General features: G+C 37.5%; 1 protein-coding gene across 4 annotated transcripts in view; it reads right to left on the bottom strand.

Moving 5' to 3' along the window:
• Nucleotides 1-17,131, bottom strand: part of BABAM2 (BRISC and BRCA1 A complex member 2) — a gene marked incomplete at its 5' end in the record, with an annotated part of 170,467 nt that overhangs the window by 37,411 nt on the left and 115,925 nt on the right. For all 4 annotated transcript variants that reach the window (XM_080408308.1, XM_080408305.1, XM_080408306.1 and 1 more), the window contains 3 exons: nt 1,104-1,186; nt 2,499-2,569; nt 4,519-4,618. In XM_080408308.1, coding sequence (XP_080264434.1) covers nt 1,104-1,186; nt 2,499-2,569; nt 4,519-4,618 — 254 coding nt within the window. The remainder of the gene's footprint in view (nt 1-1,103; nt 1,187-2,498; nt 2,570-4,518; nt 4,619-17,131) is intronic.

Here is a 17,131-nt window from a genome sequence, read left to right as displayed (position 1 = left end):
TTTATTTCTTTTTTTTCCACAACGTAAATCATACTAACATGATGTAAGCCTTTTAATTTCAGGCTTCAGTTTTCTAGACCTCTTACAATCATTACTGTCTGGAAATCATAGGTGATACAAAGAAAGGGATCAGTAAAACCATTTTTTATGATCTCCCATACTACACAGGGTGAAGGACTTCTCTGCACAATAGCAATCCCCACTTCTTGCTTTAAAAACTCTGGGACAAATTTCTATGATGTCATTAAGACATCATTAGTTTTCCACATGAAAAGCTACCCACATTTAAAAATTCTGTCATCTGAAATATTCCAGTGCTAGCATTAACAAACGCCAATGATGCAGCTGCCCAGATTGCACTGTAATTATGTCAAACAACGATAATAAGTGTAACAAACAAAAATAAAGGGTAAAATGACTGCATTTCCCCAGACCAAAATTTCTTTGATACCTGTGAATTTCACCTTACCATAGGGAAAAATAATAATTGCTACTTAAGATAACATGTTTAAGGCAGTAACAAAGCCACAGTTACTAATTTTTACATGAAGTAATTCCTATACATTTATTTAAGAATGACAGCAAATCTAGCTACATATTGTAACAAACTGGTAGACAGTTTTGCCTACACAGTTTCACTCCAGGAATAACTTTTGGCTCCTAATGACAGTATAGTGTTATTACTCATTTAATATATTTTCCCTAAAGTGTCTTTACTATCAACGCATTAATTGCTAACAATAACAGAAGATTTTAGGTGTTCCCAGGTTATGTACAATATTGGTCGTCATTATTGACACTTTTGAAAGGACCAGCTACAACTGTGAACTTAAACTTGAGTCACATTACCAGAAAACTTTCCCACGACACTTTCAGCATTCTGTAAAGCAGGCAGTATGCTATTGGTGGGGATTCTCTCCCCCTCTCCAAATACAATCAGGATTTTGTGTTTTCAAAGTGTCATGGTTACATCAAAAATACATTAAGCACCGGATAAAAATAGCTAAAACTTTTAAATGGTTTCTTGTAATTGTATTTTTTCCCTTTTGAACTTGTATCTTCAAGAGGATAGACATTTATGCCTGAGGCAAAGTGTTACTCACTGTGAACGAGGAAGCAAAAATCTTTCCACATCAGCAACAGAGTAAGCTTTGTGAAGCCTTCTGCATCATATTCCACCACACCACTACCAACAACAAAAGAACGGAAAAAATTAATACAATTTTTACCTACCATTCATTTTAATATTGAATGATAAATATGTAAATTCCGCACTACAGGGATTGGTTTTTTTTGTTTGTTCAGAAGCTTCCAGTATGTTTTATTTATTAACAGTTACAATTTTCCAGCTAAATGAAAATTAGGTTAGACTTTTATTCTTAATAATCTTATTTATGCTGTGGTATTGGAGCCTCTTACCCAAAGAAAGGCCATATTCAGTTTATATAAACAGGCTTTAGAATGAAAGGAAACCTGCTAATGCATCTGCAGTACTATGTTGACAAAAACTGTACAAACAAATTCTCTGTATGCTACTCCAATTAAGATAATTTATTAACTCTCTAGTAAGTTATAGGGTAAAATTGAAAATGTGCAGGCTAAGAAGAATTTAGATTTGAACATTCAAAAAAAGTATATATATAAAAGCAAAACATGAGGGCATACAATAGATTATACATAGAAGACTTTCCATAGACAAATTAAAAGTTTAATCCATCAGAAGCTGATATTCCCTAAAAGTCTCAAGCCGTATCAGGACTCATGAAGCACTCTGTACGTGAAATAAAATCATAGGTACACCTGGGCCATTTCTATACTACAATTTTCTCAGAAGAAAAAGAAGTATCTTGGTTTCATAAGGACTGAGCTTGATCGACTATCTACTCACATGTCCAGTTCAAGTCATTATTATCTATCTACAGTTATATAGATAAAATTTGGGTGCATGCTAGAAGCCACCTGTCTTCCTACCCTCGCTTGACAGACCTGAGATTTAAGGGCTCTCAAATATCCATGTCATTTGGCATCACCACTAGGAAGCAGAACCGCCCTCCCCACAATGAAAAGCACTGCTAGCCAGGCAGTCGCTGACACGTCAGCTCCTGGACTCTCATTCAAGTCAGGGTTTAGGTGGGAAACCAAAGTGCCTACCCTTCACAGTGCCAAGTACCTCTGATTAGTTGATTTGTGAAGCTGATGTATCATCATGCCAGCCACAGGTCTTTGAACTGCAGGAATTCAACACAACCACAACCCTACAGCCCCTTCTCCCGGGAGACAACACACTGCTCGTGTATATATTTCACATATATGAGGTGAAATAACACTGAACTTCATTCCAGTACTGCTACAGGGAGACAATCTATACACATCATTCTGTGAAAAACGACCAGATTTCATCTTATCCAGTGGACAGTATTCACACAAGCAAAGACCATGTGCTGAAAACAAGGCTTCTCCTCATGCTACAGAAAATAATGCATCAAAAGAAAACTTACGTTCCGAAGTGACTCAGGAAAGCTGCAATGTATTCTCTTCTCTTATGGTATCCCTGAATAACATACTGCACCTTAAAAAAGAAAGAAAGAAAAAAATCCAGACCTATGAAAGATTTAAAAAGCCAATGCTCCCAATTTGTCATGTATTCCTTGTCAAGATTTGTGTTTGACACAGCAGTAGATCTGAATCCTACATTCAGCTTGCATGATTTCCCTAAAGAATCCTAAAAGGCCTTTAAAACAAACACTGGATCTTGCACAGAGAAGATCTTGTAAAGAAATCCCTCCACTCACTTCTGAGTGAAACTTGGTCTTTCACAATATACCCAAGTGCTGTTTAACTGCACAAGACAAAGAGCGAAGCAGAGAAATGCGCGGCCTTGCCTTGAAGCCTGAGCAGGAAGCTGCGACAGGCAAATCATAATTACCTGAACTGACAGTTGGTTAAGTGTCAAAATAACATTCTGGTTAGAAAAGAAAAGAAAAAAAAAATTCACAACTGATCTTGGGTGTTTTCTGAAGACTGCACCTCCACAACAGAATCTTCCTAACACGAAGCTCTCTCAAGGGTTTGATGCTGACTCAGGGAGCCACCTACTCAGCTGTGAGCATCAGTTTTTGAGGCATTCTGGATTTTGAAAGCCTTCCATCCTGGCACAGACAAAATCCAACAATGCTAAACTTGGAAGTCTTAAGGCAAAATTCTCCTTCCACCACGTAAGTTTTCTTATTGGTTTGAATGGGATTACTTAGCAGAATAGTGTGAACAAGGTTTGACCCATGACAGAAACAATGCATGTGCTGTCAGGCTGCAAAAACATCTCATTTACAACTGGTTACTTCAAGTGCAGTATGGTTCCGTATGTGATTCCCTATGTAAAGCCCTTTGCCTTCCAGACTGAAAACTAACACTGAAAAACTCTTTTCCTGCACTGAACACGAAAAGAACACAAAGAGTATTTTTCTTGGCTGTGGTAACACTAGAAAACCTTGGCTGGCAAATGCTTTTCTAAATTTTTTGAAAACATGATACAATCATTGCTGAGAGCTATCTTGTTACCCCCTTAATGTGAAATTCTACTTATAAATTGACATCTATTTAATTTATTAAAAACTATGATTATTTGGAAAGCATTGTGTAGGATCTGAGATTTTATTTTGGGAAAAAGAAAACATGGTAAGTTTGCTTAAGTGTCTTTGTTTAAGAAAGGATAAAAACAGTCCTGTGTACTTACAGATTTTAAAAACAGAGAGTATTTTTAACAGAGAACCACAACAAAAACAATTCTAAAGATAGATTCCAATATAATTATGGAAACACAAATTGAAGAAGTGTTTCTAAAAGATAAAATTATTTTCCTCATTTGGACAATTGAAGGTAAAAATAATAAACAAAAACAAATAGGAGGTCTGTAACAGGCAAATTCCTAGATGCTGGCCCCTAAGCTTTCTTTTGAAAACTACACTTAAACAATGGAGAAGCTTTCAAAATACTATACTCACTCTTTTTTGTTTAAAGAGTAAGCTAACCAGAACACAAACTTTTCAGCAACCTTAAGTAGCTATTACTGTATAAACGTCCAAGTAGACTGCTGATTCAGTTCATTTGGATGAAATGTCTGAGAAGAAAATCACTGAAAGTACTCAAAACCTACAGTGATGACTATGGTGTGAGAACTTCCAACCGGAAAAATAATATGCAAGCTACACATTTGTATTTACTAGCGAAGTAGTATGCTACAATGTACTGGTGTAGGACACGGTAACATTTTATCTTAAATTGTAACATGTCACAACAAGAAAAATCCCCTCCAGGGCCTGATTCCAAACACTCCAGTTTACCTGGAAGAGTAATTGTATGCAACAGCCTGCTTAGGTGTTCAACTCTTATGAAGAAAGAGTTCCTTGTGTAGGTCACCTTAAGCATGCACTGCTTGGACTACCTGGCAGAAGAAAAACCACAATACAGTACAGCACATAAGGGAAAAAAAAAAATATTGAGTTCTCTTAATTAACTTACCTTGTTTGTTAGCAGCTGGCATACTTGGGGTACGTAGTCAATAAGACAACCTCCACCAGGAAAGGCTGGGATGTGAAGGGCAGATGATCCTCCAAGCGCACTAGAAACAGAAGTTAATTTAACAGTACATTACACGTACAGTCCCTGGGATTTGAAAGTTGATTTCTACACTGTCCTCTTTCCCTGTGCTTGAAGTCAGAGGGCCATGACAAGGAAGCATGTATTTTATGTTGTGGTGATATAAAAAGTATTGAGTTGTACCATCTATAAAAACAAGTTATACCATGACCGACTGTAATCAAACCATTTTAATCAAGAGTACCACTAATGCAAAGCATTCTCTCAGGAAATAGTTTTTTTTGGTTGTAAACAGCTCTGTTTCTTAGCCCTCATCAATAAGATGTGGAGCACTGCAGTTAAGATACCTTGTTATTGAGGGAGGAGTAGACTTTGAGTCTTTAGTTATTTGAAAAGCCACCTTCAGTTGAACCAGCTAAAAGTAATCAAAATAATTTGGACTGAGGAGTAATAGATGGTCAGATGCAAATGTCAGTCATGCCATCTACTCCAGTTCTGGACCTCCCACACAACACAGATGTTAACCTACTAGATCAAGGGGGCAGTGGGCCAGAAAGATTATTAGGTATACCTAATAAGGGGGGATGCTGAAAGAAATGGGTTTGTTCAGTCTTAAGAGAACGCTGTGGAAGGGGCAGCTGAAGAGGGGAGCTGAAGGCGCATTGATGCCTTCAATTATCTACTTGAACAATACAGAAAAGATGGAGACAGGCTACACTCTGAAGCGCACAGCGACAGGAGGAAAGGCAATGCAGATGTGTTGCAACAAAGTAAGTTCTGGTTACATATTAGAAACAATGTTTTCACCATTAGAGTAATCAAATACTGGAAGACAGGCCCAGAGAGGCTGGGGAACCTCCATCCTCGGAGGTGCTCAAAGCTCAGCTGAACAACTGCCATGAGCACACTGACCTAAGCTGGCCCTGCTCTGATGGGGGGCTTGGCCAGATAACCTCCAGAGGCTCTCTCCAGTCTGCATTGTTTTATGATTATGTTCCCTGATTCTATGATTTTGTTCATCTCCAGAAGGAAATAATGCAAATGAAGATTTAATATCATGCACAGACTGGAAATCTGAATGGCAAGAATCCACAGAAATAAGATAACTTGAGAGATGTATTTAGGCACCTTAACCAATTGCCTTTCTCATAGGGTGGAAGACTGAAGCACGCCTGCTATTGCTGAGGATAACAACTTCTTTGGTGTGGAAAGACTTAGCACTTTGTACTTAAATCAGGTTGTGTAAGTCAACAACCAGTTGCAGTCCATGCTACTTTCTTTTAGCAGTACTGACCTAAATCTTTCTTAGAGTCTTTTACCACTCAAAAGGGATATGAATTTGCATTAGACACTGCAGCTTACATCATTCACTAAGCATCTAGAAGCTTGTTGCGTACAATTAAGAAGCTTCAAAAGCAAAGTTGCTTTGTGGCCTTCTGTTTACATGCTGTTTCCATGAAAGATTAAACTAGCTGGAAAGCAAGTTCTTCTCTGCAAAATAAGGCTCTTCTCCAACGGGACCTGCCCTTGTATTTTCCCTTAGTACTTGATAAGATATCACTTTGGTAGGTACAAAGGTCTACAGTCATACATCCCTTTGAAGGAACAGAGCCTACATAAATCAAAAAACCCCAAACTCATAATGAGGTATATGGAAATCTGCTACTCAGGCAAAACAGTCTGGGTTCAGCAGACTGTTCACCACATGGAACAGTTCTGCAGGTCTGGATTTTGCATATGCAATGATGGAAAAAAAAAAAAAAAGTGCCTTGACTACACCACAGCTACATAAAAAAAAAAAAAAAAAAAAAAACAAACAAACTTTTCCAGCAGACGTAAGACTTGAACAGGATTTTCTTTTTTTAATTTTCATTTCATTCAAACAGAATTCCGTTTCCTTGCTGCTACACCCTTACTGAAAAAATTACATAGGAATATAATTTTGCTACTTGTGGATGTTAAAAACATTGAAGCGTGACTATTAGGTTATTATTATTAGGTTGGAATATTTCTGAAACAGTAGTTTACTCTTAAGAAATTGGAAGTATACTGGGTCCACCAGTCATTAATGTTGGAGAATGAAAGACTTGTCCCCCCTAGAATGTTACAAGCGAGTTGTGAACCTTGCTTTAAAGACATGGGCTTTCAGTTTATTCAACTCCTTAAATGCTTATGTAAATATATCCATAAAAGCCTCCAATCTCATACACAGAGCAAATGGTACTGTCCATTCTGCACCCTGCCTTGCCTCATTTGCAACCAAATCCAGGCTTCCCCTCAGCATGGAGACACCACTGGAGACGCTCAGATGACTCCAACAGGAATTACAGGCTCCTCTCTTGGGTACCATAGCAGACACGAAATCAGGAGTAATCTCTCAACAGATTTCACATGCAAAAAAGATTCCACTCCTAGTACCACCAGCTTCCAATACATCTTCCAGACTGAATTATTATGATTTGTGAATAAAGGCTTTCCATTTTACCTGAATCCTTTTGAATTAGTTCTGAAAGTAGTCAATCTATTAAAACTTGTTGACATAAATGGGAATTCAACCCTTCTCAAATGAAAAACAGACAGCTACAAGGTGTGGTTTCTGAGAAAGAGGTCCCTCCACAGAAAGAAGGCTGGAATGTCTAGTGTAATTATCCTCTGAAAACAGAATAAAGCTGTATAGTATGTAATTTATGTTCTGTAGAAATAATTATGGGTAGGGAAAATTAAGAGTGGACAGGCATCTTTGTTGCCTCTATGGGGTTAGAGAATCTGCTTATTAAGCACTTTTATAAAACTGCATTTGCACAGGACCTTGCCTCTGACCATCTCAAAACCTTCTATAAACATTCAGCAATTAAGGTTAATCTGCCTTATGAAACTGGTATTTATCTATTATTTTTAAACACGTAAGAAAGTTATTGCTCAGAGTTTGATCTGACTATGCTGTACTATGTCTCAGTCATGCCAAAGGAACATACCTGTAGCACCTCACAATCACGGGACAAGGCAAGAGGCTATAATAATTCCTTTGACCCTATAATAAACCTGCAGCTGAAGAAGAAGGAAGTGACTTACTGAAGGTCAAATAAGAAGGATCTTTAAAAGATGCAATGAAATACCCAAAATGGAGAAAATTAGGAGAGGGAATTTCAGCATGCAGCTCAGTATCTGATGCTGCTTTCTGAGGTCCCTCAAAGCCCAATAAAAAAACCCAAAAAAACCCAACCAAAACCAAGTGTAAGACAAAAAATGCTGCAAGAAGCCTTATATAGTCAAGGACATTCTATTTGCCAAGAGATTTCACCAGCACAAGCTAAATATTCCTGCACATCAGACCTGCTTTCCGGATAGCTGTGCCTCTTGGAGCACAGAACTTACATACCTCTGCTTGTGATTAAGCTTTCCTTCTTGGTGTCACTGTTATCCACCCCTCACAAATAAAACACATTTTAATACCCAGGAATAAAACCAACTATTGCACCACACTATCAGGTTTGGTGATTTACGTTTTATATAGGCACCAAAAAAACCAAAAAAAAACAAACCTGTGAAGAGATATGAGGAGGAAGTTGTTTTGACTTTAAACAAACTAATTAATATCGCTCCTCTACAGCTGCCAGAGTAAGTCTGGTTTCAGTACAACCAATTGAATTGTCTTTAATTTACACACAATTTTTTCCTAGTAACCTGCTACTTTCTAAAGGCTAAGATTTTAACAGATTTTGATAGTGGCTTCCTATAATTATCATAATTCACGAAGCAAGTCTTAGTGGATGCTATTTCATTAGGACTAGTACCAGATCAGGATAAATACCTATGATCCACGGTGCTATGAACACACTGGAACACAGATTATTCTAAATCTGCTTCAGCTCTGCAAACCAACTTCATACACCTCATTTTAAGACTGACCAGTGACTCCTTTGAAGCAAGTTCCTGCCTTTCTGGGTTTCCAGAGTATCAGATGGTTCTGATCCACTGTCTGTGAATTAAACTGGGTTTTGTGAAGAACTCACTACTAAATTCAACATGAGCAGCAGTCAGCCTGCATTAATAGCAGTTTTGTTCTGCAACATGCTGAAATACATGTGCAAGGAGCTTAGCTGGAGTATGTTTACATTTCTGCTGTTGACTGGTGCATTCCAAGTGACTTGCTCTGTCTGTCCCTCAATGGATCTATTTATTCAGGCCAGCATTGAAAATGCAAAATTCTTTCCCATTTCTTGATAGCTTATAATTACATTAAAACGTCTTTCTTAAGAAATGATCCTTAAAAAAAGGCATATCATTAATTCGCAGGTCTACAGAAGTGACTGTTTTTGTTCTTGAGTATTTATGTGTAAAGAACCAGTTATTTCCCCTTGCTTAAAAAGATCACTTTACTATAGAAGAAGGATGCTTACAAGTCCCAAGCTTAGAAGACGGGGTGGTTTGGCAAGGCAGAGTCAGAGTGACGAAGGAAGATGCTTCTACTCCCACTCCCACCCTACCCCCTTCCTTACAACTCTCCCCATGCTCTCTTGGGCTTGCCTAGTTCCCCTGAACTCCTTTCATTCACACACCTCTTCCTTGCAATCCATTTCACTTCCCCCTTTCTCCGAGCAGAAAAATGCAGGTTTCTCTGAGGGCTGGTAAACTTTTGAGCTGAGTCTGAAAAATGAGGATTATTTCAAACTACCACCTACATTTTGCAGAGTTCTGCAAGAATAAAAATAACACAGTTTATAAAGTTATGTGCTAACACAGATTATGGTACTACAGTTAAGCACCCATACAGACGTAGTAACTGTCTATATGTTTTGTGCTCTCACGGTCTCTCTCGCTCTCTCTCCTACCCCCACCTCCCTTTTACCTGTTATACCATTTCCCATCTCCCAAGATTGCATAAACTTTTCTCTGAACGAAGTATCACAAAGAAAAGATGATCTGTGGAAAAGTTTCATGCTCTTAAAAGGAGGTACCCTGCATAATGGCAGTTATTTTTGCTTCAAGGGAGGAAAGAGTAAAAAATGTGTACTTGGGAAAGAGGTTCAGCACTGTAAGAAGAATCATACTTATCGCTGAATACAGTGTGAATGTAGCATTAAAGAGCTCTATACAAAAAGAAAATGGTACATAATACCGATTGCACTCCACAATATTTCTAATCCAATGTATTCTGTCTGCAAAACCCACATAAAAGAGGGAAATGGCAATTTCAATGATTGTGAACGATACGGTTGAAGATTTGTCTAGCTTTGAAAATGTAAATAAACAAAAAACTTGCCTCTGCATGGACAGACATTTTACACTGGTTTAAAATAACTAAGAGCTTTTCTCTCAGCGTGGCCAATGTTAAAACATGTTCAAATCTATGTACTAGTGACAGAAAGTAGACTTTAGACTTTACAGACTATAGCTCTTGCTTTTATTAGGATACACCCTTCTTAACTCTTAAGTTTTCACCTGCCTTATTTTGAAACTGAAGCATGTTGTAGACCTACACAAGTATTTAAAGGGTTTATTACTCATGATGGCTATAAGCAAGAGTAGCCTAAAGCATGTGGAAAGAAATTCCCTTCTTTTTACTCTTTTTTTCCTGTTTTGAGACTCACGTTATGGGCTTTGATCTCCTTCCCCATTCTCTTTCTCCTTTGTTGCTGAAGTAAATAGTTGACTTTTTTTCTTTCTTTTGCAGTTTCATCGCTTTAGTACATTACACCATTTGGCACAGGAGACACAAGGAACCACATCAAATAAAAGCACGTGACCACAAAAGCTGCCTTACTAACCGTGATCCCAGATTTGCTGTCAGTTCACCATTTTTCAGACTTGCTCGACCATAACCAAATCCTCCCTGTCACATGAACAGCATGGCACTTGGCAGAAGCCCTGGGACAGTGCTTCGATCAGCAATACAGTATAATAATACAATTAACAGTAAAATAACAGAACATTATTCATTCTTGTTACTGAAAAATTGGTCAGTCTAGGTTTGTGACAGTGTTTTCTCCCCTTTCCAGTAATACTCCATTTAAAGCAAACATAATTAACATATTGCTTGTCCACTCCTATCTACTACACGATGAAGTGTGTCCAAAGCAAAGTTTCCATTCAATTTATAAAAAAACAATTTTTACTTATTTCTACTTCAACACTGGTAAAATGGAAATGTATGTTTTCAGCTAGCAGATACAATCTGAGATATCTACACTGCTGAGCACACAGAAAAACCCCAAACATTCACAAATAGACCTAGAAGGAAAACTATGCCAAATTTACTTACTTGGAGAAAGAATCCCGGTCAAACTCAGACTAAACATCAGACCATTAGAACTGAAAGGATAATACCATCTTTTTTTCCTTGACCTACTAGAGGTTCAGGGTAAACACCTCTGAGCTGTTCCTGACTAGTGACTGGAAAAAAATATGAAATAATCACTGTAAAAAGAAAATACTAAAACCAGAATGTATTTTAGTTTCACAGACTGTGCAGAAAAGTGCGTCAGACTTGTCGAGCTCCATGTGCAGCTTTTCTGCTGACTTCATATGTTCTAGCAAGTTATTGCAACCAGTCTGTTTCTCTGCTTGCCCACCTATAATGTCCAGATGCTTATACTGAAATACATTGAAGTTTAATAACATTCATAGAATAGTATACAAGCTGTGGGATGAAGTCATCCCTAAGCGCTAATGAATACGGTTTTGCTTGGGTTATTCAAACTTCTGTATTCTGCTGCAGGTAAAATTGTAAAAAAAAAAAAAAAATAAATAAAAATTGGTATAGTGTATTTCCCATTTCAAACGAAGCGGCTATACCAAGGAAAGATTTAATTGTACAGATTCTGGGTTCTAGCAGACTTTAACCTAGCAGGCTTACATACAAACCATAGCTTGGGTGATCCAATATTGAAAGATTTAAAGGGGATATGAGCTCTGTCCCCAGGATTCTACTCCTCCTTAAGGAAAAATAGCCCAAGAAGCATGAGATGAATAGATAGCTAACCCTATAATTAAATTAGAATATGCTTTCTTTCTTCCCTTCCCTGGCCAGTCACAGAGCTGGAAGGAGAAAGAACTTCTGCAGTATAAGGCTTTTCTTACTCCTACTTGATAGTACAGAAGTCTGAAACCCCTCGTATTTCCTCTGTTGGACAAAACAGGGCTGAAGGGGCTTTTCCTTGCTTAACAGGTCTTCACATACAGAAAGGTTCTGCATAAAGGGGACTAAGAGGTTTCAACTGACATGTTAAAAGAGTAAAACACTGGGCTGCCAGCAGTGGAAAAGGGAGCTCTCCACCATCCTCAGACCTAATGTTCTCCACACAAGGATAACATTCAGCTGATCGGACACTTCATGTTACACGGTGGCAGCACACAGTATACGAGCACTCTGCCCGCAACCGTCACCACACTGCTTTCTTCTCTGGGTAAGAGGGCCCACTTTGATAAATTGATTCATAGCTTACAACAGCCAGCCTAGGCAGGCAGGCAACTCAGCAGAGTTGATTGCCCTCCGGGACCTTCATCATACCTCTAGGTAAAAACTTCAGGAAAAGTCCAAGCAAGTGCAAGAGAAATTATCAGCAAGGCTTCAATGTGTGCAGCAGTTTAAAATACAGGTTAACTTAAGCTGTGTCAACAATATCACTCTATAAAACACTCCACAGAACAGAAATTCTGGTCACTTACTCATTCTGAAAATATAGAACCAAAGTGAGAAGTATAAAAGCAATCTATTTCAAAGTGATTCAAAGTATTAAAAACCCTTTATGCTTAAAATATACAATTATTTTTCATAATACAGTATGAACAGGTTCAAAACGAGAGTATGAAAAGTTCCAGTCTATAAAAAGAACATGATTCTCTCTTATAAGGCTCAAAAATTCTGACAAATGTTGCTTTTGTGTTGCAACTTACCACATATATGACCCCCTCAGTTCTGCCACAAAAAACTCCAATAACAAGGTGTATTGGAACTGTAATATGTTCAGTCATTTGGGGTGAATAATAATGAAAATCCTTAACAAATGGCCTAAGAACTGAATGTAGAGACACTTTTTACAATCTAAAAAAAGTAGTTTAGTAGACACCCCCCCCCCCCAGTGTATTAGTTAGTAATATTAATGCTCCATCAGCACAGTATTATTTAAGGAAAACAGTTATGAGACCTGAACAAGTTGCTAGATGCCTCACTGTTAAAATTGGCGGGCATGGATCCTGTCCCAAAGAACTTCTGCAGTCCAGTATTTCACACTACACAGCACAGTGAAGAACTGAAAAGCAGGGACTGAACAACAGGGGAGGGTGAGCATGGGTTACAGCAAGGAGACTTAAGACTTAAACACTTACAACAGAGAAACAGGTATTTCCAAAGCATTTTGCTTATTTCTTAAAGGAAACTTGGCAGAAAATTAAGAGAAATCTATGTGAGAAGTGAAGAAAAATCTATGTGAGAAGTGAAGAAAAGTTGAAGAAGAGGTTCATAGAGAATTAACTGCAATGAGTAAACACCAGTCAAAAAAAACCCAAATGACCAGAAAAAGTTGTAGGAAAGAAACCCAGACAAATGGAGCTGCAGAAAACATCACTGATCGAAAAAGCTACAGATGGTAAGCAACATAGGCAGATAAGAAAGAGAATATAATGCAGTCCAGTTTTGGTTTTACTTCCAAAGAAGTTTAAAAAGTAGTAAGTGAAGATTAAAGAAATCATTTAAGATGCCAGGAGAAAGATCATGTAGCCTAACATACTGTGATTGTCTTCTGTATGGATTTCAGGAAGAAAAGCAAGTGTGAAAGAAGCTGGAGACTTGTCGCAACTAAGGCAGAACAAGATTTTGGCTGAAGAAAGTGAACTGTAACCTAACTGCAATACTTTTTCATCGTGCACTGATTTGAGATGCCAATGCAAAACTGGGAACTTGTTTAAAATGATGCACTATCCCCATTCCTCCATTACGTGGACTGCGAGGAGAAAAACTTCGAGTCTGTTACCTGAAAATTCACTTTTCAACTTCCTGTTCATCAGAAATGTACTTTTAAAGTAATTATCTGTTTTGCAGGTATATTTATAACCACCTTAACTGTGAATATATCAAAGGTGTTCCAAGTAGCATATTCTTCTAAGTAAAATAATACTGGGCATTGGTTTTTCTGCTTCAAGGGAAATATGTATTTACTTAAAGACCTGTCCCAAAGGAACTAGAAATGGCTTACACATTGCATGAAGATAGGAGCTGGGAATTCTATATTTTTGCATGAACAAGAAAAAGATGACTACAGCGCTGGTATGCTGTGAGCAGTATTCTCTGAAACAGCAGAACTCAATAAATTAATGAAAGAATTGAGGATTTATTTATTGTGAGGATCACTGGAAATTCCTCTGCACTGAAGCCTGGGTGGTATGTTACACAGTGCTTGACATCTCTTGAGATACTGATCTGCTCTTTTAAAATCCACTCTGCTTTAGTGATGGAGATCTCCCAAACAATCCCACTGAACAGAGTATTCATCACAAATCCATGTGAATCTTCTCTTATTACCAATCCATAAAGCGGGTAACATACATGAATAACAGTTCTAAGATGGTATCAGTTATATTTACAAACACATGCCCTATATACCTTAAACTTCTTATCAATCTTCTGTTCAATAACATCCAGCTTACTGTATTTTGACTGTTCACATGGCAGGTAATTTTCTAGTACTTGTACCAAGCCCAGCTAACCAGCAGTGTCTTTACAATGAAGCAGAAAAATGAGTCTTCAAAACATTGTACAACCCTACTGCCTTCCTTGCCTACTGTTTTCACCTTTTTCTGAAGAACAGTAATTTCCTATAACTTGCAGCCTTTTACTTTGTATGATTGCACTTGGTTACACTGTTCCTTATTTATGTTCCCTAACCTACTAGTCAAATTACAGTAATTATCTCTTACTGTTAATCTTTTCCTGATATTGCTTAATGCCTAACACTTCTAGTGACACAGTAATTTTGTAAGCATGCTATATTTTGCCTCTGTGCTGCAATAGTTCTGTGTTGTAGACTTCTCCCACATAACCAATTTTTTTCCATTCTCCTTAGGCCAGGCAGTAATCCTGATTTGTGGAACTCTTCTATCGGAGAAATATTTTCTGTAAGAAACATCCTGTCCCCTGCATCATCAGCATCACATTTGGTTAGCTTATATGAAGAACAAGAAATGCAAAGTACCAAAAGGGTAAGAAATCTTGCAGAAAAAAATCACAAATTAAATGAGAGCAACATGCTGGAAAACTTCTGGATATGAAGTTGAGCATTTGGGTCATTGCTAAGAATGCCCAAGGGAGGCAGAAAGTTAGGGGAGAAAAATGTTCTTCCTTCATACATCTGGCTTCTGACACTGATTTCCATGCGTATCCAGCATGATTAAGGGGCATTCTTGCTCAGATCTTGAAATTGGCCTTATCTTATGTTCACAAACAATGTGGAATGCTACAAGTCTGGTCTGGTGCTCCCGCTAAAATGCTCCAAGAGGCCTAGTGAGCTCAAGTTTTATGTAAGCCAAGTACGTTCAACATGTGGACGCAAGGCAAGAGAACATAAGTTTTTCATGTAAACACAGCCACTGTGGTTTGACAAGCTAATAAGAACCATGTTAAACCCTTACTCATTTAACAAGATGATACGAATCTGCGCGGATGGTTTTTATAGCCTTTTTCAGAATCTTTACCACAGGCATTTGGGTAAGTGTGTTTTGCTCCTATGAACATAAATAATTAAACATTCATCCTAACGTATTCTCTTCAAAACAGAGGGAAGCAGAGCTATGTGTTGCACCGCACAAAGGCAGCCTTTGGTAGGTGGGAAGACTGTGAATAATTCTCAGAAAGAAAACACTGGCACTTTGAAACCCTGGTTTACATCAGAGGCAACAAAGGTTCCTTCTGTAAGGCAGACACAGGTCTACTTTTAAAATGAAATCAGAAAGGCAGAAAATAAACCCACAGGTCTTCATTGTGTTAAAATCAAAGCAGGGACCCCATACACACACCAGAAACTGGAAATTTCATGATTTGCAACTCAGAGCAGCGCTTAGTTGGTCAAAATGTGAGTACAGGTATTCCCAGGATTCTATTTTCAACGACGCCTGGATTTTGTTCAAAGTAATTTCATTACAGCATGTGTGCTGCAAGATAAAGACTGGAGTGAAAATCCTTTTCACAAAGGTTCCCCTTTTCCCAGAACAGATGATGAATGAGTATAGTGCACATATGGACAGTCACACGAGTCAAATGTACACCTTGCATCCCGTAGACCTCCTTTAATGCAGGGCCTCTTGCCCTTAGAAACTGCAAATACTTACATGGGCAACGAAAGACAAAATTTCCAGCTTTATGTTAGAATACCTTATCACCTTTTAAGGGTTTGATTAATATTACTTAATGTTTAAGGGCTTGAGTGCTTTTGCAAGTTGAGTGCTTAGATAATGGAGTGGCCTAAATGGTGCCTGTATGTCGATGTATTTACAAATAAATATCAGATGTTTTGATAAACTAGCCTTTTTAGTTGAAGAATGGCATTTTCAGAAAGCTTGTCAGCTTTTAAATTACTTATGTTCTGCCTTTTAATAAGACTAAAGTTATGAAGATATTAGGTTCTATATCTAGAATAGCTCCCTAAATTTAAGCCTTTTCCTTTTGGAAATTATATTAAGGCTCTTGACTCCTATGGATATATGTTAAAGAAAAGCTACACTGTCTCAAGCACTAATCAGAGAAATTTTCAACAAGAGTAATGAGAGTAACGAAGGAATGGATTAAAATACAAAATAGCACGAACCTTGCTTTCCTGCTCCCTCACTCTTATTTTAAAATATTTAAAATATTTTAAAGCAATTTCTCTGGTTTTTTTTTTCCCAACCAGTTCTTCCCTCTTTCCCTTCAACAATTTTTGTATTTAGTACTAAATGCATCAGCTATGCCAGTGTAAAACCAATACTGCTATGAATACATTCTAAAAGCATAACTAAAAGAGGTAAAATAAGTAATTGAATGACGCACATTCTATGAACTAGAATTAAAATTCACAAGAGGATTACTTCAAAGAAACCTTTATGTCAATGGTGGCTTATTTCCAAGTCAAGGATCTACCACTGGTCAATAGAGATTTATTTACCAAGATAAACTGTGTAACATATCCCATTATATTCACTTTTTGTTTGCTCCAACTTTCTAACACCTAACTGTTAATATAATATTATTATTAGTTATATTGAGACTTCTAGATTATTGGCTGATAAATCACTCAATCTGATGAAGACTATGATGTCTTGCCAGCACTTGTGTTCTTTTATAAATTTCTTTCATAAAGGAATACTGTTTTCTCTTTTTTCTTTAACTTCTGTATTGTATGCAATGATCTCCTAAAAATATCAGCTGTTAATTGACTTGACATTTAAATGAACTCTTATCAGAGCTCTTCCTTCAATCAAAGCACTTCAAAAATTTGGCAATTTTTCACCTATTATAAAATATATGGGACAAATTTTTTATTTATTAAATCATAAGTGGAGTGAC

This window comes from Falco punctatus (genome assembly GCF_963210335.1).
Source record: "Falco punctatus genome assembly, chromosome: 12".
NCBI lineage: Eukaryota > Metazoa > Chordata > Aves > Falconiformes > Falconidae > Falco > Falco punctatus.
This window is presented reverse-complemented; position numbering and strand designations above follow the sequence as displayed.